This window comes from Colossoma macropomum, unplaced genomic scaffold, assembly GCF_904425465.1.
Source record: "Colossoma macropomum unplaced genomic scaffold, Colossoma_macropomum, whole genome shotgun sequence".
In the NCBI taxonomy this organism is placed as follows: domain Eukaryota; kingdom Metazoa; phylum Chordata; class Actinopteri; order Characiformes; family Serrasalmidae; genus Colossoma; species Colossoma macropomum.
This window is the reverse complement of record NW_023494794.1, coordinates 28802396-28822688: the sequence shown is the minus strand read 5'-3', so window position 1 is coordinate 28822688 and position 20293 is coordinate 28802396. Positions and strand designations below refer to the sequence as shown.

Genomic DNA, 20293 nt, shown 5'->3' with positions numbered 1-20293 from the left:
CTGCAGTGCTGGTGTTGATGTTCTGATACTGGTGTTGTATTAATATTGCTGCAGTGCTGGTGTTGGTGTTCTGATACTGGTGTTGTATTGATATCGCTGCAGTGCTGGTGTTGATGTTCTGATACTGGTATTGTATTAATACTGCTGCAGTGCTGGTGTTGGTGTTCTGATACTGGTGTTGTATTAATATCGCTGCAGTGCTGGTGTTGGTGTTCTGATACTGGTATTGTATTAATACTGCTGCAGTGCTGGTGTTGATGTTCTGATACTGGTGTTGTATTAATATTGCTGCAGTGCTGGTGTTGGTGTTCTGATACTGGTGTTGTATTGATATTGCTGCAGTGCTGGTGTTGATGTTCTGATACTGGTGTTGTATTGATATCGCTGCAGTGCTGGTGTTGGTGTTCTGATACTGGTGTTGTATTGATATCGCTGCAGTGCTGGTGTTGGTGTTCTGATACTGGTATTGTATTAATACTGCTGCAGTGCTGGTGTTGATGTTCTGATACTGGTGTTGTATTGATATCACTGCAGTGCTGGTGTTGATGTTCTGATACTGGTGTTGTATTAATATTGCTGCAGTGCTGGTGTTGGTGTTCTGATACTGGTATTGTATTACTATTGCTGCAGTGCTGGTGTTGGTGTTCTGATACTGGTATTGTATTAATTTTGCTGCAGTGCTGGTGTTGGTGTTCTGATACTGGTATTGTATTAATATTGCTGCAGTGCTGGTGTTGGTGTTCTGATACTGGTATTGTATTACTATTGCTGCAGTGCTGGTGTTGATGTCCTGATACTGGTGTTGTATTATTTTTTCTGCAGTGCTGGTGTTGATGTCCTGATACTGGTGTTGTATTAATATTGCTGCAGTGCTGATGTTGGTGTTCTGATACTGGTGTTGTATTAATTTTTCTGCAGTGCTGGTGTTGGTGTTCTGATACTGGTATTGTATTAATATTACTGCAGTGCTGGTGTTGGTGTTCTGATACTGGTGTTGTATTAATAATGCTGCAGTGCTGGTGTTGATGTTCTGATACTGGTGTTGTATTAATTTTGCTGCAGTGCTGATGTTGGTGTTCTGATACTGGTATTGTATTAATTTTTCTGCAGTGCTGGTGTTGGTGTTCTGATACTGGTATTGTATTAATATTACTGCAGTGCTGGTGTTGATGTTCTGATACTGGTGTTGTATTAATATTACTGCAGTGCTGATGTTGATGTTCTGATACTGGTGTTGTATTAATAATGCTGCAGTGCTGGTGTTGATGTTCTGATACTGGTGTTGTATTAATTTTGCTGCAGTGCTGGTGTTGATGTTCTGATACTGGTGTTGTATTAATATTGCTGCAGTGCTGGTGTTGGTGTTCTGGTACTGGTGTTGTATTAATATTGCTGCAGTGCTGGTACTGTTGTTTTGATACTGGTGTTGTATTAATATTACTGCAGTGCTGGTACTGATGTTTTGATACTGGATTGTATTAATATTGCTGCAGTGCTGGTGTTGGTGTTCTGATACTGGTGTTGTATTGATATCGCTGCAGTGCTGGTGTTGGTGTTGTGATACTGGTGTTGTATTAATATCGCTGCAGTGCTGGTGTTGGTGTTCTGAAACTGGTGTTGTATTAATATTGCTGCAGTGCTGGTGTTGGTATTCTGATACTGGTGTTGTATTAATATTACTGCAGTGCTGGTGTTGGTGTTCTGATACTGGTGTTGTATTGATATCGCTGCAGTGCTGGTGTTGGTGTTCTGATACTGGTGTTGTATTAATATCGCTGCAGTGCTGGTGTTGATGTTCTGATACTGATATTGTATTAGTATTGCTGCAGTGCTGGTGTTGGTGTTGTGATACTGGTGTTGTATTAATATTACTGCAGTGCTGGTGTTGGTGTTCTGATACTGGTGTTGTATTGATATTGCTGCAGTGCTGGTGTTGGTGTTTTGATACTGGTATTGTATTAATATTACTGCAGTGCTGGTGTTGGTGTTCTGTTACTGGCATTGTATTAATATTGCTGCAGTGCTGGTGTTGGTGTTCTGATACTGGTGTTGTATTAATATTACTGCAGTGCTGGTGTTGATGTTCTGATACTGGTGTTGTATTAATATTACTGCAGTGCTGATGTTAATGTTCTGATACTGGTGTTATATTAATATTACTGCAGTGCTGGTGTTGGTGTTCTGATACTGGTGTTGTATTAATATTGCTGCAGTGCTGGTGTTGGTGTTCTGATACTGGTGTTGTATTAATATTGCTGCAGTGCTGGTGTTGGTGTTTTGATACTGGTATTGTATTAATATTGCTGCAGTGCTGGTACTGATGTTTTGATACTGGTGTTGTATTAATATTACTGCAGTGCTGGTACTGATGTTTTGATACTGGATTGTATTAATATTGCTGCAGTGCTGGTGTTGGTGTTTTGATACTGGTGTTATGTTACTATTGCTGCAGTTCTGGTGTTGGTGTTGTGGTACTGATGTGTTAATATCACTGCAGTTCTCTTTTTACTGTTCTGATACTGGTGTTGTGTTATTATTGCTGCAATCCTCGTTTTTCTAATGCTGGCGTTTGTTTTTTGTTTTTTTTTTTGATACTGGTGTCTTTTATTTTTCTTTCACTTTTTGGCATGGTTCTGAGACTGGTGTAGTACTGATATTTTCATGTGCCAGAAATTAGTGCTGTACTGAAATTCATGGGATATTTGAATTGGCGTGTTACTGGGTTTTGTTTAGTTTGGAAAATGACTTGGCACTGTGTTCTTGGTACTGTGATACTACGACATATGTAGTTCAGGGATTAGGGCGACGCTGGGTGATACTGAGAGTGGTGTGGTAATGGGATGCTGGGTATAATACTAAGATTGGTGTGGTACTGGGATGCTGGGTGTAGTACTGAGATTGGTGTGGTACTGGGATGCTGGGTGTAGTACTGAGATTGGTGTGGTACTGGGATGCCGGGTGTGGTACTGGGATGCTGGGTGTACTACTGAGATTTGGGTGGTACTGGGATGCTAAGGTTGGTACTGGGATGCTAGATGTGGTCCTGGTATGTTAGGGGTGGTATTGAGATGCTGGATGTGGTACTAGGATGCTGCGGTTGGTATTGGGATGTGGTACTGGTTTGCTGGGTGTTGTACTGGGATGCTGGGTGTAGCACTGAGATTGGTGTGGTACTGGCATGCTGGGGTGGTACAGAGATTAGAGTGGTACTGGGATGCTAGGGTTGGTACTGGGATGCCAGAAATTGGAAAGCGGTACTGAAATTGGTGTGGTTCTGAGATTGGTGTAGTCCTGGGATGCTGTGGGTGGTTTTGAGATGCTGGGTGTGCTACTGGGATGCTGGGTGTGGTATTGCGATGCTGGGTGTGGTACTGAGATTGGTGTGGTACTGAGACACTGGGTGTTGCTAGGATGCTGAGGGTGGTATTGGGATGCTGGATGTGGTGCTAGGATGCCGAGGGTGGTATAGGGATGCTGGATGTGGTGCTAGGATGCTGGGGGTGGTATTGGAATGTGGGATGTGGTACTGGGATGCTGGGGTGGTATTGGAATGTGGGATGTGGTATTGGAATGCTGGGGTGGTACTAAAATTGATGTAGTACTGAGATTGGAGTGGTACTGAGATTGATGTGGTACTGAGATTGGTGTGGTACTGAGACACTGGGTGTGATACTGGGATGCTAGGGGTGCTGGTTGTGGTCCTGTGATGCTGAGGGTGGTATTGGGATGCTGGATGTGGTGCTAGGATGCTGAGGGTGGTATTGGAATGTGGGATGTGGTACTGGGATGCTGGGGTGGTACTGAGATTGGTGTGGTACTGGGATTGGTGTGGTACTTAGATGCTGGGGGTGGTATTGGAATGTGGGATGTGGTACTGGGATGCTGGGGTGGTACTAAAATTGATGTGGTACTGAGATTGATGTGGTACTGAGACACTGGGTGTGGTACTGGGATGCTAGGGGTGCTGGTTGTGGTCCTGTGATGCTGAGGGTGGTATTGGGATGCTGGATGTGGTACTGGGATGCTGGGGTGGTACTGAGATTGATGTGGTACTTAGATGCTGGTGTGGTACTGAGATTGGTGCGGTACTTAGATGCTGGTGTGGTACTGAGATTGGTGTGGTACTTAGATGCTGGTGTGGTACTGAGATTGGTGTGGTACTGAGATGCTGGTGTGGTACTGGGATTGGTGTGGTACTGAGATGCTGGGGTGGTACTGAGATTGGTGTGGTACTGAGATGCTGGGTGTGGTAATTGAAGCTTAACTGCTGTTGAGACTGTTCAAGTTATTACGTCTGTTGCACTGAGAAAGCAGGAACTTCCTGCTTTCTTCCAAGCTATCACTGCAGGGCTGTACTGCGGTATCACACACACACACACACACACACACACACACACACACACACACACACAGACTTATATATAATGGCGTTCAGCTCCAATTGACCGCACATTGTACATAACAGCACTTTCCGCGGTGTCTGAATGAGAGGAGTCCGTCTCTCCAGCTGGATTATCATTCACTTCACATACACACGCAGACGTTCATTTGAACGAGTGTGATTGGAATTGAAACTTTTTGCATTACCTCATTCTCCCAATCCATTTTTCATCTCTCCGTTCTTTTCTGCTGCTCCTACTCCTCCTCTTTCTATTGACCCTCTCTCATTTTCTCATTTCCTTTCCACCCTCATTGCTCTCTCTCTCTCTCTCTCTCTCTCTCTCTCTCTCTCTCTCTCTCTGTCGTTGTGCTGGCACAGTGTAATGTGATCCAATAGACTGCTGCTGCTGACTGCCCTCTCCAATCTGTCTCTCTCTCTGTCTCTCTGTCACTCTCTCTCTCTGGCTGTTTCTTTCTCTCCTTTCTCTCTGTCTGTCTCTCTTTCCTTCTGTTCCTCCTACGTCTTCCCCCTCTGCAGTTCTTCTTTCTTTCAATACAATGCCTTTGTGTCTTTTCTGGAAATCCTGTTTTATGGTAGCAAGAACTGTTCTGTGTTTTCATGGTGTAAAAATAGTGATGCACCTCAAATGTTCTTCGCTGGAAACCAAAATTTAGTACACACTGAGGCAAAAACTGGAAATGAAAAAAGCTGACAACAGTTTAAATGAAAAACTTTCTAAAATCACTACAGTGTGTAGCTACAGAACGTGCCACTAAATCCAACATCCTCAACAGCAAAGAGCGGCAAGACGCTGACCTTCGTTGTGTTCAGTGATTCTTCGCTCTTCGTCTGTGGTTTGTGAATGTTTTTATCGTGTGATGAACTGAGTGATAGTGTCGGCGCTCGCAGGGACTCTCCTCTCTGCCTCTGTTGGTTTGCTGTGTTCTGCGTATCGAGCAGGATGTCGTCAGTTTTTCAGTGTTTTCAGGCAGCTGATATTTTCACTGTTGTTCTGCTGCTCACATTGTTTGAACGTGAATTATTTGAAGCAAAGAAAACAAACAGTGTTTTTAATCTCTTTTTCATTGTCATTAAAATGACTTATAAAGTCTTTCATTTTGACCCACCGCACCGCTGTAGGCCTGTACTTAATCTTCTGCTGTTTTTCTCTTTCGGCCAAAAGCTGAAATATCCTGTCGCAAGTCAAAGTATATTAAAGGAGAACTCCAGCGTACTTCAAGCTAACCAAGTGCCTTTAGCTTCTATTATAAATGTGTCTTTTTAAAAGCTCTAGTATTACCAAAGGCATCTCACATTTCCCTGTATGATGGTGTCTTGAAATTGTGTTAAGATTATTCAACCTGTTTTTAGATCTTTTTACTTATTCTACTGAAAAATAAGCTTGTTTTGCAAAAAAAGTAAAATTGCCAGTGCAGTAAGATGCTTTAATTTCATAAGATTATATATCAGATCTGTCATTATCAAAACTCTAATATATATAGTGTACAATTTTTAGACCCCTATTCCTTCATCAACCTCACCCAGGAGGCCAGTCTTACATCTGTAGCACATAATACAGCAGATCCATCACTAGACCAACAGAAAAAATCCAAAATTACTTAAATTAACATCAAATAACATCACTTAATCAATTATTTGTGATGTACTGCCATATTCTGTAGCACAGCTTTATATCTTTTAGCAGAATCCACAATTTTATGTTGTTTTTGTGTTTCCATTCATTCATTCTCTCTAACTACAATACCCAGCATGCATTATGCAAATAGTACAGCCTTTGGGAATCCCTGTGGTGTCAACCAGTCCTGACTGCTAGCCTAGCCACTGCTCTATAGGCTAATAAATACAACTAAGCTCAAATTAGCATAACTCAGTTGTCAAACTTAATTTAAAAATAAAAAATGTAGTACTCTATTCTGTCCAGTGTAATGAAGATTTGACTGCAGGTATACGGCTGCTATAAGATGTTGCGCTTCCTAGCAGTAGCGTTAGCTATCTGCCTTCCTTCTGCATTCACCAGCTAAGAACAACGGCAAAAAAAATGTTTTGCGTCATCAGAAGGGGACTTTTTATATCGGAGTGTCCCCATTAAATCCCAGGCTTATTACATACTGAGGCCTTATTTGAGGTGGATTAGTTTTACCTGGGAAGGTGCTGTAATTTGAGTGATTTTTGATGATGTCATTGATTTTAATCCCGAATGAATCTGCCATGTCCGTAGTTTTCTCAGGGCTGCTGAGTAATAATTCCGGAGTTATATAATTCGCCAAAGTGAGAGCTTCTCAGTAACAGCACTCCTGCTCGAATCCACATCTCAGTAATGTAATAACAAAACCGGCTAATAGAAAACGGATAAGGGTTTTCCAGTTCCACCTTAAATGAACCCATTTTACTAGCCTAATGCTGGTCTGTATGCCAGTTAGTCACACAGCACATTGCTGTTGTTTGGAAGTGTGGCACCTGTCGCATAACGTTGAGGTAAACATCCACGCAATGGTGTTTCAGGGAATTTAGGGAAATTACAGTCATCCTTTAATCTCATATGAATCGGCCAGACAAATCACACACTTACTACATTACTGGACGTCCTCTGCTAAAAGTATTTCTGCTCAAAAAGCACTTATGGCTTATTCACTCACTACAGCGACTTCATTAAAAACTGGTTGAGCTGTCCTTAGATTATAGAAGTGTGTAATAAAACTCGGCCATTTAACGGGTTAAGAATCTTTTCTCGTTCTCCTGAAAAGTTACCATTTCAAAGTATTGATAGAGCAGCAACAACCATTAAAAATGTCTAGGAATACGTTGAATAATCTCATAGTGTATTTAAAACATCTAGTTAATTGGAATATGTACATCATTTGCATATCGCTGCTGTCGGAACAAAACCTCTTATCTCCACTTTTGTAGTTTTTCAGTTTTTGACATAATTTGAAAAATACCTCTTGACCCAAAATGACTTGGAAAAAATTCTGGTTCCATTGACTTACATTAAAAGTAGAGTATGTTTTTTCCTTCTCCTGTAAAGTTACCATTTTGGAGATATGAGGTTTTCTTCTGGCAGCAGTGATATGAATAAAATACGATACATAAACACTGCTTAGTCTTCCAGTTTATTATCCTTTAGTTATTTGGCAGCTGACTTAATATAACCTGGAATAAAGTGTAATATCTTTTATTCAGAAATTTGAGTCAAGTGTAATGAGACACATTAGAGGCAGTAAATTACCTACATATATCATTTATCAGAGATCATATTCTGCAGTGCAGCTGTATCTGTATATGAACTGATCTGAGTTCAGTGTTTATGGCTGACGCAGTCGTCTGTTCTGTCTCTGCTCTCGTATATCACTCTCAATGAACTGCTGTTCTGCAGGGATTAAAGACACAAACCACAACAGTCCAGAACCTCATCACACGGCTAATAACAGTAGCAGCCGTCTATAAGCCTGAATTTCATCTGTAATGTTTATAGATAACAATGAGTGTGTTTACATGCACTTAATAACCTAATCATAATCAGATTTCTGCAGTTATCTGAGTGTTGAAGTGGTCGAGTAAGCAGCACTCTCCGATAGTTAACACTAGATCAGATTAAGTCCTGGAAATCTGATAAAGAAGCTGGATTTGAGCTCAGTAATGGGAAACTCTTACTCTGATTTCTTTCGTTTTTCTCAGTTTGCGCATGCGCGAAAACAGAGCGCCGTCGCGGAAACAGCTAGCACTTCTGGAGCGACACTGAAACCGACTACATGCTTGACGAAATGAAGAATTTAAATATTTTAAACTAAAGCGCCTGATGTTTAACAAAAAAGCTGCAGCATGAAGTTTGAGTTTTACGTTATGTTTACATCATGTCTTCTTCTGTGAGTTTATTGGCTGGTTGTAACGCAGAAATCTGATTACTGTCTGACTCATGTAGACCCAGAGTTTCCCCAATATCTGATTACCCAAGTGCATGTAAACGGGGAGAACAGATTACCAAGAGGAATAAACCAGATGTTGATTTTTTTAGTGGATGCCAAACAACACGTTGAATTCCAGATTCAGTTTTATACAAGAAAAATCTTTACATCTTAAATAAACAATCCACACTGCATGTATTTCATGGTAGCTAAATTACCTTCTAGCTCCAGAGCTGAAACTAAAGCATCAAACACTAAGGGCTGGAGGTTAGGGAACCAGCCTTGTGACCGGAAGGTTGCCGGTTCAATCCCCTGAGCTGACAGTACGTGACTGAAGCACCCTTGAGCAAGGCACCTAACCCCCAACTGCTCCCCGGGCGCCATGGATAGGGCTACCCACCGCTCCGGACAAGTGTGCTCACTGCCACCTAGTGTGTGTGTGTTCACTAGTGTGTATGTGGTGTTTCACTGCACGAATGGGTTAAATGCGGAGGTCTAATTCCGATGTGTTCACACACAGTTGGCTAAAAGGTTCATTTCATTCATTCATTTCATCAAACATGTCTCGTCTGGTAGACTACACTCTTAAAAATGATGGTTCTTCAGTTTTTTAGTAAAGACAATAGTTCTCTGTAGAACCCTTTGAATGATTAAAGTGTTTATTGCATTGTGAAAGGGTTCTTCAGATTAATGGAGAAAGTGATGTAGATGGTTCTTTATAAAACCTTTTTGAAAAGGGTTCTATGTAGCACCAAAAAGGGTTCTTCTATTATGTCAAACTTGACATCGTAACAGTAGAAGAACCATTTTTGGTGATATATATATAGAACCAACTACAGCACATTCTCCATCAATCTGAACAACCCTTTCTTGATACAAAGAACCTTTTAATCATGCGAAGAGGTTTTTTGAGTATTCCTGGTTCTATATAGAACCGTTTTCTTTACTGAAGAACCCTTGAAGAACCATCTTTTTTAAGAGTGTAACGAAAACAGTAATAGTTCATTTCTACATGACCTTTTTCCGACCTCTCTTCATCCCTGAGATTTAAACAGGCTGCTTTTGCTTCTTAGTTTCGTTTCCAAATATGGAGACTGGAGGGCAAAACAGCAACTGATGATTCAGGTTTGCGGTTAGCACCATGCTAGTTGTTGTGGTATAAGCCGCCATTACCTGTTTGCTACTTTAGCCTCGTAGCTCCAGAGCTAAACCTAAAGAAGCCAAACACGTCTGGTCTGGTCTGGAGGGGGTGGGGTTTACAAGTACACTGTATTCTTCGCCAAACTATCACTTAAGGATTGACCTGTAAGGTCCAGTTTGACGTTGTTTTCACTAACAGTGCAGTAGAGCCAGAGCTGGTTTATGAGGAGTCTGGCCACTTCCTATTTCCCCCATTATATCAAAAACAGGACTGCAAAACAGCAGAGGGCGCCAGCGAGCGAGTCCTCAATGAATGGGAGTAAATGGAGCTAAATGGCTAAAAACAAAAAAGTTAAAATAGTTTCTAATCACTGAACCAGAACTTTCCTTTAGTTTTAGACAGTTAAAGGATGGATTTTACTAAAGAAACAAAGAAATTTCACCTGAATGTTTCCTTTATTCTACAGCAAACGGGTTTTGGGCAGCAGGATGCTAGCATTACTGCTACTGAGTGCTGATTGGTTAGCATTACTGCTACTGAGTGCTGATTGGTTAGCATTACTGCTACTGAGTGCTGATTGGTTAGCATTACTGCTACTGAGTGCTGATTGGTTAGCATTACTGCTACTGAGTGCTGACTGGTTGGCATTACAGCTACTGAGTGCTGATTGGTTAGTATTACTGCTACTGAGTGCTGATTGGTTAGTATTACTGCTACTGAGTGCTGATTGGTTAGCATTACTGCTACTGAGTGCTGATTAGTTAGCATTACTGCTACTGAGTGCTGATTGGTTAGCATTACTGCTACTGAGCGTTGATTAGTTAGCATTACTGCTACTGAGTGCTGATTGGTTAGCATTACTGCTACTGAGCGCTGATTAGTTAGCATTACTGCTACTGAGTGCTGATTGATAAGCACTACTGCTACTGAGTGCTGATTGGTTAGCATTACTGCTACTGAGCGCTGATTAGTTAGTATTACTGCTACTGAGTGCTGATTGGTTAGCATTACTGCTACTGAGTGCTGATTGGTTAGCATTACTGCTACTGAGTGCTGATTGATAAGCATTACTGCTAGTGAGTGCTGATTGGTTAGCATTACTGCTACTGAGCGCTGATTAGTTAGCATCACTGCTACTGAGTGCTGATTGGTTAGCATTACTGCTACTGAGTGCTGATTGGTTAGCATTACTGCTACTGAGTGCTGATTGGTTAGCATTACTGCTACTGAGAGCTGATTAGTTAACATTACTGCTACTGAGCGCTGATTGGTTAGCATTACTGCTACTGAGCACTGATTAGTTAGCATTACTGCTACTGATTGCTGATTGGTTTTAAACTCCTATAACTCGAGTTTAAAAGCTCTTAAAAATATAACAGTGGTTTTAAAATGTTTTATGCTGTTCTGTGTTCAGGAAATTAATGAATTTTATTACATTAAAAATGTTTAAGATTTATAAACTATGATTTTACTCAAATGCTCCTTCTTAACCCATTCATTTTGGACTTACTCGGGAGCGCCCTCTAGTGTATGAGAAACCCAGAAGACATTACAGAGTGTAATTCTCCTCTACAAGTTCTTGGGTAGAGCCACATAATGCATGTTAGCGCAGCTGTGTGGCATAAAAACATCAGCAAATCCTGAAAGAACAGAACGGAAACGGAGAGAAGGATCATAAGCTGGTGTGTTTTGGGGAAGATGAGTGAAAACAGGGTTCTGCAGGTTCTTCTCTCAGTGTGACGAATAATTCAGCAGTGCTGTAAATAAATAAGGTCTCTGAGCTGCTGGGTTATATTAGACATTCAGTACAGAATCACGCGACCCAGACATCCCTGCTGAGTAACTGAGCTATTCACTCTCTCCTCCTTTCTCTTTGTCTCTCCCTCTTTTTCTCCTTTTTCTTCCTTTTCCTTTCTTTTTGTTGTTGTCTGTATCTTTTTGCTTGTTTTCACTTTCTCTCTCTATTTTCTCTCATTCTCACACTTTCCCTCTTTCCCCTTTTCTCCCTTTTTTCCTTTTTTCTTTTCTTGTAGTCATTGTCTCTGTCTTTTTGATCAGTTTGTCTTTCTCTCTCTTTATCTCTTTTTTCTCTCATTCTCACTCTCTCCCTCTTTTTCCTCCTTTTGGCCTTTTTCTCCTTTTTTCCTTTCTCTCCCTGTCACTTCTTTCTTTTTCTATTTTGTCTCTTTCTCTTTTCTGTCCATTTTTTCTCCTTTAAAAAATCTCCATTAAAAATAATAATTATTCACAGGATTATTAGCTGTTCCGTTCATGCGTTAATAAATCCTGTTAATATGTCTCTCTCTCTCTCTCTCTCTCTCTCTCTCTCTCTCTCTCTCTCTCTCTCTCTCTCTCTCTCGGTAGAAATACAGGTATCAGGATGAGGAGACTCCGCCCCTGGAGCATAGCCCCGCCCACCTGGCCCACAGCAAAAGTGCTGAGATGCTGCATATGAGCGACAAAAACTTGGCTGCCATGGACACCATGCACAGCTACGCTCCACACACACACATCTCTCCTGTGAAGGTAAGAGAACACACACACACGCACTCTCTCTCTCTCACACACACTCTCTCACACACACACACACGCACTCTCTCTCTCTCACACACACTCTCTCACACACACACACACACACACACACACTCAGACGCTGGGTGTTGCAGTTTTCAGTCCCGCGGGGTGAAAACGGAGACAGAACACTTAGAGTGTCGTTTACACTCTGCTGAATAAAACAGAAACCCTGAAAAACATATTTCACTGCATAAAAGATCAGACTGAGGGGTTTTTCACCAAGCAGGACTCCTCAGTGACGGAGGACCATTTAGGCAAAAGGAAAAGGAAACAGGGCAGAAATGAAAAGATAAAACAGCAGCAGGAAAGTCTGATCTCCTCTCCATTTACACAGCCTGGAGTTTTGGCTTAAATTATCAGGCTAACGGTGAAATCCGGCTTTGTGGGAGTAAAAACCCTGAATGAGGATTCTGCTTCACACTCACTGAAGACACAGCTCTGAATCAGACACTGTCACTGCACTCAGTCTGCAGATCAGACTGAGATCAGACCTGCACTACTGAACACAGTCTGCAGATGAGGCTGAGATCAGACCTGCACTACTGCACACAGTCTGAGATCAGACCTGCACTACTGAACACAGTCTGCAGATGAGGCTGAGATCAGACCTACACTACTGTACACAGTCTGAGATCAGACCTGCACTACTGCAAACATTCTGCACATCAGGCTGAGATCAGACCTGCGCTACTGTACACAGTCTGCAGATCAGACTGAGATCAGACCTGCACTACTGTACATAACGCTCCTTCGTTAAGCGTTAAGAGTTCATTTGTGAAGTCAGGTGTTATAAGAGTCGGTGTCTGTAGGCACTGTGGGCACACAAAGATCAGACACTCTTTCACTGTCCTCATTTCTCATCCATCCTTCCATTTCTTTCTCCTCCAAACAGAAATGAAAAACAAGACAAAAACTATATTTTACTGTATATAAACTATATTAGGCATCATACAGTTTAAAAGAGTGTCTATCTATCTTTCTATCTATCTGTCTACCTGTCTGTCTATCTATCTATCTATCTATCTATCTATCTATATATCTATCTATCTATCTATCTATCTGTTTTATCAGCACCGTCACTGTTACTGTTACTGTAGGTCCTGATCTACTGCCCTACATTCCACCAGACTCGTCTCTACAGCTCTCTCTCTCTCTCTCTCTCTCTCTCTCTCTATCTCTCTCTCTATCTTTTCCTCTCTCTCGTGCTCTCTCTCTCTCTCTCTCTCTCTCTCTCTCTCTTTCTCTCCACCTACTGTTCTTCTTTATCCTTCCTCTATCCTTCCATCCTTCTATCCTCTCCCCTTCTCTAATCCTCCATCTCTTCTCCATTTTTCTGTTTTTCCTGTGTATCCCGTTTTTTCTCCTCTCTGTATCCTCCCTCTCTGTTGGCACTCACTGTCTTCCTGTTCTTCCCTTTTTATACTTCTCCCTCTCGCTTCTCCCACTCTTTCTGTTTCCAGCCCTCCAACCCTTTGCTTCTCTCAGCCTTTCTCTTCTATCTCTCTCCCCCTGTGACCTCTCTCTCTTCCTCTCCCTCTCTTCTGATCCTCTTTCTATTCTGCCAGCAGCTCCTCTAGGTGTTTGTGAGTCACACTCTGTGTGTGTGTGTGTGTGTGTGTGTGTGTGTGTGTGTGTGTGTGGAGTCGTGTTGTGTGCAGGCAGGCTCAGTTTTTCCACACCTTACTGTTTGAAAGCTGCCAAAACTATTAACTAAATAAATAAATACAAGTTAAAGGATTTCATGGAAAAATTAATTTCCATTTTCGATTTAAATGTAAGAGTTTGATGCTGTACCACCAAGAATGCGCTTTCCACATTCAGACTACAGCTGTTTAGCCCCACCCATTCAGACTACAGCTGTTTAGCCCCACCCATTCAGACTACAGCTGTTTAGCCCCCCCCATTCAGACTACAGCTGTTTAGCCTCACCCATTCAGTCTACAGCTGTTTAGCCGTGCCCATGTAGTCTACAGCTGTTTAGCCCCACCCATTCAGTCTACAGCTGTTTAGCCCTGCCCATGTAGTCTACAGCTGTTTAGCGCCACCCATTCAGTCTACAGCTCTTTAGCCCCTCCCATTCAGACTACAGCTGTGTAGCCCCACCCATTCAGTCTACAGCTGTTTAGCCGTGCCCATGTAGTCTACAGCTCTTTAGCCCCTCCCATTCAGACTACAGCTGTTTAGCCCCACCCATTCAGTCTACAGCTGTTTAGCCGTGCCCATGTAGTCTACAGCTGTTTAGCCCCACCCATTCAGTCTACAGCTGTTTAGCCCTGTCCGTGTAGTCTACCGCTGTTTAGCCCCTCCCATTCAGACTACAGCTGTTTAGCCGTGCCCATGTAGTCTACAGCTGTTTAGCCCCACCCATTCAGTCTACAGCTGTTTAGCCCTGTCCATGTAGTCTACAGCTGTTTAGCCCCTCCCATTCAGACTACGGCTGTTTAGCCTCACCCATTCAGTCTACAGCTGTTTAGCTCTGCCCATTTAGTCTACAGCAGTTTAGCCCCTCCCATTCAGACTACAGCTGTTTAGCTCTGCCCATCTAGTCTACAGCTGTTTAGCCCCACCCATTCAGTCTACAGCTGTTTAGCTCTGCCCATTTAGTCTACAGCAGTTTAGCCCGTCCCATTCAGTCTACAGCTGTTTAGCCCCACCCCTTCAGACATCTAAAGTTTAGCCCTGCCCATTTAGTCTGCAGCTGTGTAGCCCCACCCTCCCATTTGCTCAGTCTTAAAGAGCCCATATCTTACATTTTTCTCAAATTTTATTTTTCTCTGAGGTTCACTTTGTGCCATTTCTGTGAGATTAAGGGTGTGTCTCAAAACCTAGTGAGCTCTCTTAGTAGCCGCTGTCCACCTAGGCAGCTGTCTAAGTAGGCAGCGTTCCAACCGTCATCTATCCTTATAAGATAAATGAGACGCTCTAGTTAGACAGCAGTGACGTCGCCGCTTGCTCCCGCCCACTGCACGAGACCGGCGCTTACTTACCTCAGCCGTCAGAATCACAGTTAGCCAACATGGATCTGCTCTGGCAGCTTATATAGCGATTTTAATGGTATTTGCTCTGAATGAAACAGCAAAATAGACAATAGTTGTGGTCAAATGTGGAAAGTATCGGCTATTTGTGCACCTTTATGACTAGAAAACAGATAAATACCCCAGAAAATCAGAATAACTTTCATTTAAAGATGACGTGGCTGCTTGGTGAAGCGCTTCTGCTCGCCATCTTCAAACAAAAGTTGTGCCCCGCTGCATCACGGGATTGCCTCAGCGGCTGAGGAACCATCCGATGCTCTCTCGATATTGGGCCAAAATGAGAGACCTCAGTAGGCAGCATATTTGAGATATCTAAGAATTGGGACAGCCTTCTTGTCGGGAGCGCATATTGTGACGTAAAATGCTGTCTATGTAGAGCTCACTAGGTTTAGAGACACACCCTCAGTCATTTTTCTGACGTCATTAAAACAAATAATCTAAAACTCACCCTCTAACAGTGTGAATTAGCTATAGAGTAAACATGTAAATTATTTGTTTTTTGTGACATCACTAAAACCATGAATTCACAACAGGCTTAGTTTCCAGCTTAGTTTCCGTATATGGAGTGTATGGACTGTGGAGTAAGTGGTACGTATTGAAACCTTAAGAATGCTTATATAGTACATCAAACTCTTTAATTTGAACAGAGCAAGAAACAATTAGTGCATAAAACCAAACGCAAAAAAATCAAAGTGTAAAAGAAATACAATATATATACAATATATAGAGTATGTAAAACAAAAATATATGTAGTATAGTACAATGTGTGCAATATGAGCCCTTTGATGATGGTAAATTTTGACAAGATCAATCAGCTGCACTTCAGATCTGCTCAGTTTTATAGCAGAAGGAGAAAATCAGTCAAACACACTCGTACACACACTCACACAGAGCCACACCACACCTCAGTGTGTGTGTGTGTGTGTGTGTGTGTGTGTGTGTGTGTGTGTGTGTGTGACTGGTTGGTGTTTTGCTGTGTTTTGTATGACAAGGGCAGAGATTGCAAGGTCAGAATAGCTCCTCCCACACAATCTCTCTCTCTCTCTCGCACTGTGGTACCATCTGTCTACATGAAAAACACATACTAACACCACACACACCAACACACCACTAACACACCAGAGCACGCTGAGGCTGTGTGTCAGCCAGTTTCCATGCAGTGTGTGTGTCTTTTATGTTTCCATTTATGTGTGTGTTATATATATATATATATATATATATGTACACACACTGACTGGCCATTTCCTTGTTTCTACATTCACTGTCCATTTTATCAGCTCCACTGACCATATAGTTTCACTCTAGTTCTTCAGTTACAGACTGTAGTCCATCTGTTTCTCTGCATACTTTGTTTCCCTGTTCTTCAGTGGTCAGGACCCCCATGGACCCTCACAGAGCAGGTACTATTTGGGTGGTGGGTCATTCTCAGCACTGCAGTGACACTAACATGGTGGTGGTGTGTTAGTGTGTGTTGCGCTGGTCTGAGTGGATCAGACACAGCAGTGCTGCTGGAGTTTTTAAACACCTCAGTGTCACTGCTGGACTGAGAATAGTCCACCAACCAAAAATATCCAGCCAACAGCGTCCTGTGGGCAGCGTCCTGTGACCACTGATGAAGGACTGGAGGATGACCAACACAAACTGTGCAGCGGCAGATGAGCTATCGTCTCTGGCTTTACATCTACAAGGTGGACCGACAAGGTAGGAGTGTCTAATAGAGTGGACAGTGAGTGGACACAGTGTTTAAAAACTCCAGCAGCACTGCTGTGTCTGATCCACTCAGACCAGCGCAACACACACTAACACACCACCACCATGTTAGTGTCACTGCAGTGCTGAGAATGACCCACCACCCAAATAGTACCTGCTCTGTGAGGGTCCATGGGGGTCCTGACCACTGAAGAACAGGGTAAAAGGGGGCTAACAAAGTATCAGAGAAACAGATGGACTACAGTCTGTAACTGTAGAACTACAAAGTGCACCTATATAGTAAGTGGAGCTGATAAAATGGACAATGAGCGTAGAAACAAGGAGGTGGTCATAATGTTATGCCTGATCGGTGTATATGATACATATAGACACTAATTTTATGTTTTAAAATGAATTACAAGTATAAAATGTTTGTGTTCCATAAAAAATCCTTGCTTCTTTTAATATATTGCCAGATAGAACCTTATAACTCCAAGCAGAAAGTGAGTTCTTAGGATTAGAAGGTTCTATCTGCATTGACCTGTTCTAAAAAACTAATTTGTTGTCATTGCATGAAAGAAACATGTTCCACATACCAGTTTTACTACTTGTAATGCGAAATCTTTGAACCTCAGTATCTCAAAACTCCTTAGAACGCAAATAGAACCTTATAATTCCAAGGGGACAAAAAAGTTAATTATGAAATATATGTCTGTAATAAAGAAGAGAAAAAAGACCAAAAATAAAACAAAAAATATATATATTACATATATTACATATACAATGGTGGGTAAAAGAAAAGGTTGTTTGATGGTCACTCACTGTTCCGGTTTGTGACACTCGTACACATATCTGGCCGCAGTGGACGCTGATGGACCGTCTCCTAATATAATCGCTAATTTATTATCATCTCACTCTTCTGCTTATCATTATTATCAAAAGTACAGCCTGAATGTGTAAAAATATTCATAAAACCGAGACAGAACTGGGTGAAGTGATGAATAATTGAATGGAGGAGTGTGATCCTGTGGGCCTCGTTCGTTCTGTAATTGAAATATCAGTATGGATCTGGGCTACGTGACAAAAGCATGTTGCAATATTATATGAATTATTTCTGACTCAGTGTTTAAACTGGAGCCCCAACATTTCCGTGATCATCTCACTACCCGGCTCTGTTCTGTAGTGGACTCTCATGCTCTTACGTTGGGCCTTGAGAGCCCAAGAGCCCAAATTCCTCATAAGAAATATATGTGTGGAAAACCTTGTGAACATTTGAAGCCCAACAGTCCACATTCCCCACAGGGGCTTTAGTCCATGGGTAAAACGTATGTCCATACATTCTGTCCACTGCCTTATCCCAGTACCCCTCCCAGTACAACCGAAACACCTTCAAGTACAACCGAAACCCCTCCCAGTAAAACCATAACCCCTCCCAGTACAACTGAAATATCTCCGAGTACAACCATAACCCCTCCCAGTTCAACCGAAACCCCTCCCAGTGCAACTTAAACCCCTCCCAGCACAAACGAAAACCCCTCCCGGTACAACCAAAGCCCCTCCCAGTACAACCGAAACGCCTCTCAGTACAACCAGAACTCCTTCCAATACAAACGAAACCCTTCCTACTACAACAGAAGCTCCTCCAACAGAAGCTCCTCCCAGTACAGCAGAAGCTCCTCCCAGTACAGCCAAAACCCCTCCCAGTAAAACACTCTGCAGACGAAGGGGCTAAACAGATAAACAGTTGGTAATTGGTTGCCGCTAACGAGCATATTTGCATAATCCCTCCTATTCCTGCTCCTCTCGATGCATGTAAACTAAACAAAATATGATTCTGCACTTTCAGTCCGTCCCACATGTGTGTCTGTTAGATGAAGAGGAGATATTAAATCCAGAAAGACGCGAGTTCTACCCAGAATTCTCAGCGTGATTTTTTCGTCACAGCAGTGCACAGAAGATCTTATCAGAGTTTATCTTTATTTTGGGAACTCTGTCCTATTTCAGACACTCACCTGCTGAAAGGACTGGATTTACCGTCAGCCGCATCCTCAGAGTGACTGAACCGAGAGAGAGAGAGAGGGAGAGAGAGAGAGAGAGAGAGAGAGAGAGGGGGAGGGGGAGAGAGAGGGAGAGAGAGAGAGTGTGAGAGAGGGAGAGAGAGAGGGAGGGAGAGAGAGCGTGTGTGTGAGAGAGAGAGAGAGAGAGAGAGAGAGAGAGAGAGAGAGACAGTGAGAGAGGGGAGAGAGAGTGAGACATCTACTGGCTCAACAGAGAATTGCACCTGCAATTCATACTCTCTCTATCTCTCTCTCTCTATCACTCTATCTCTGTTCTGTATCTCTCTCTCTCTCTCTCTCTCTTTCCTTCCCATTCTCTCTCTCTCTCTCTTTTTTTATCTGTCTTCCTCCTTCTCTCTTCCTCCCTCTATCTCTCTATTGTTTATTTCTCCTTCCTTCTCTCTATCCTTGCTTCTCTTTCTTTCTCTCACTCTTTCCTCTCTTTCTATCTATATTGTCTATTTCTCCTTCCCTCTCTCTGTTTCCTCTCTCTCTCTCTCTCTCCCTCTCTCTTTCCTTCCCCTCTCTCTCTCCTTCTCTCTCTCTCTCTCTCTCTCTCTATCACTCTGTCTCTGTTCTGTATCTCTCTCCCTCTCTCTTTTCTTCCCATTCTCCCTCTCTCTCCCTCTCTCCCTCTCTCTCCCTCTCTCTCCCTCTCTCTCTCTCTCTCTCTCTCTCTCTCTCTCTCTCTCTCTCTCTCTCTGTGGCTCTGTTGTGTTCAGTGATCTTTATTAGGATGAACAAATGTAGTTACAGTAATGTACTGTGTTCCTTATAAAACACCTGTATGTGGTTTTATTCTCTTCTTCTTATGTTCTTTATTATTTGCAAACTAAATCTTTGTAATTGAGATTCAGACATCTTACATTTCTCTATCCACAAACTCCGCCCGTTCTCTCGTTCTTCCTCTTTCACTGTTTCTCCAGATTACCCCCTCACCGTGCTCACACGAACTTTGTTGTGTCTGTTTTAATCCTTTATATTATGAACTTTCCTTCCCTGTGTTTCCTCCTGACTGCTGATCCAGGTTTTTGCACTAAAGCCCCAATCTGATACATAATGTCTAATACCTGTTAGCTACATCAGCCTCGTAGCACCAGCACTAAAACTAAAGAAGCACACGTGCATGATTGGCTAATCGTCTAACCGGTGTCTGAGTGGAAAGTGTGTGTTTACATTTTTCACTAAATGATTTAACTAACTGTTTAACCCACTCTTTCCCTTTTCTGGCTGTATTTTCTCTCCTTTGCCTGCACTTAAAGGGGAAGTCCACCAAATTAGCTGGTTAAGCTGTAAACAAAGAGGTTCAGAGTGGTTTGGTGTGAAACGCTTCGTTCTAGAGAAACTTACAGAGTGAGAATTGTTCACAGTGGTGGTGATAGGAACCAGACGTCCACCTCTAAAAGCTCCCTCACAGAAATTTACTACATGAAACGGTTATGAATTATGGAGTTAATGTTTTGCCTAAAATTTCAAATAAAATAAAAGATTAT

The 20293-nt window shown here is 42.3% G+C and overlaps 1 protein-coding gene across 1 annotated transcript in view; it reads left to right on the top strand.

The window, feature by feature from the left end:
* LOC118814895 (disks large homolog 4) overlaps nt 1–20293 on the top strand; it is an 88757-nt gene that overhangs the window by 14460 nt on the left and 54004 nt on the right. Inside the window, exon 2 of the mRNA XM_036580756.1 lies at nt 11810–11971. Within this exon, the coding sequence (XP_036436649.1) occupies nt 11810–11971 (162 nt within the window). The remainder of the gene's footprint in view (nt 1–11809; nt 11972–20293) is intronic.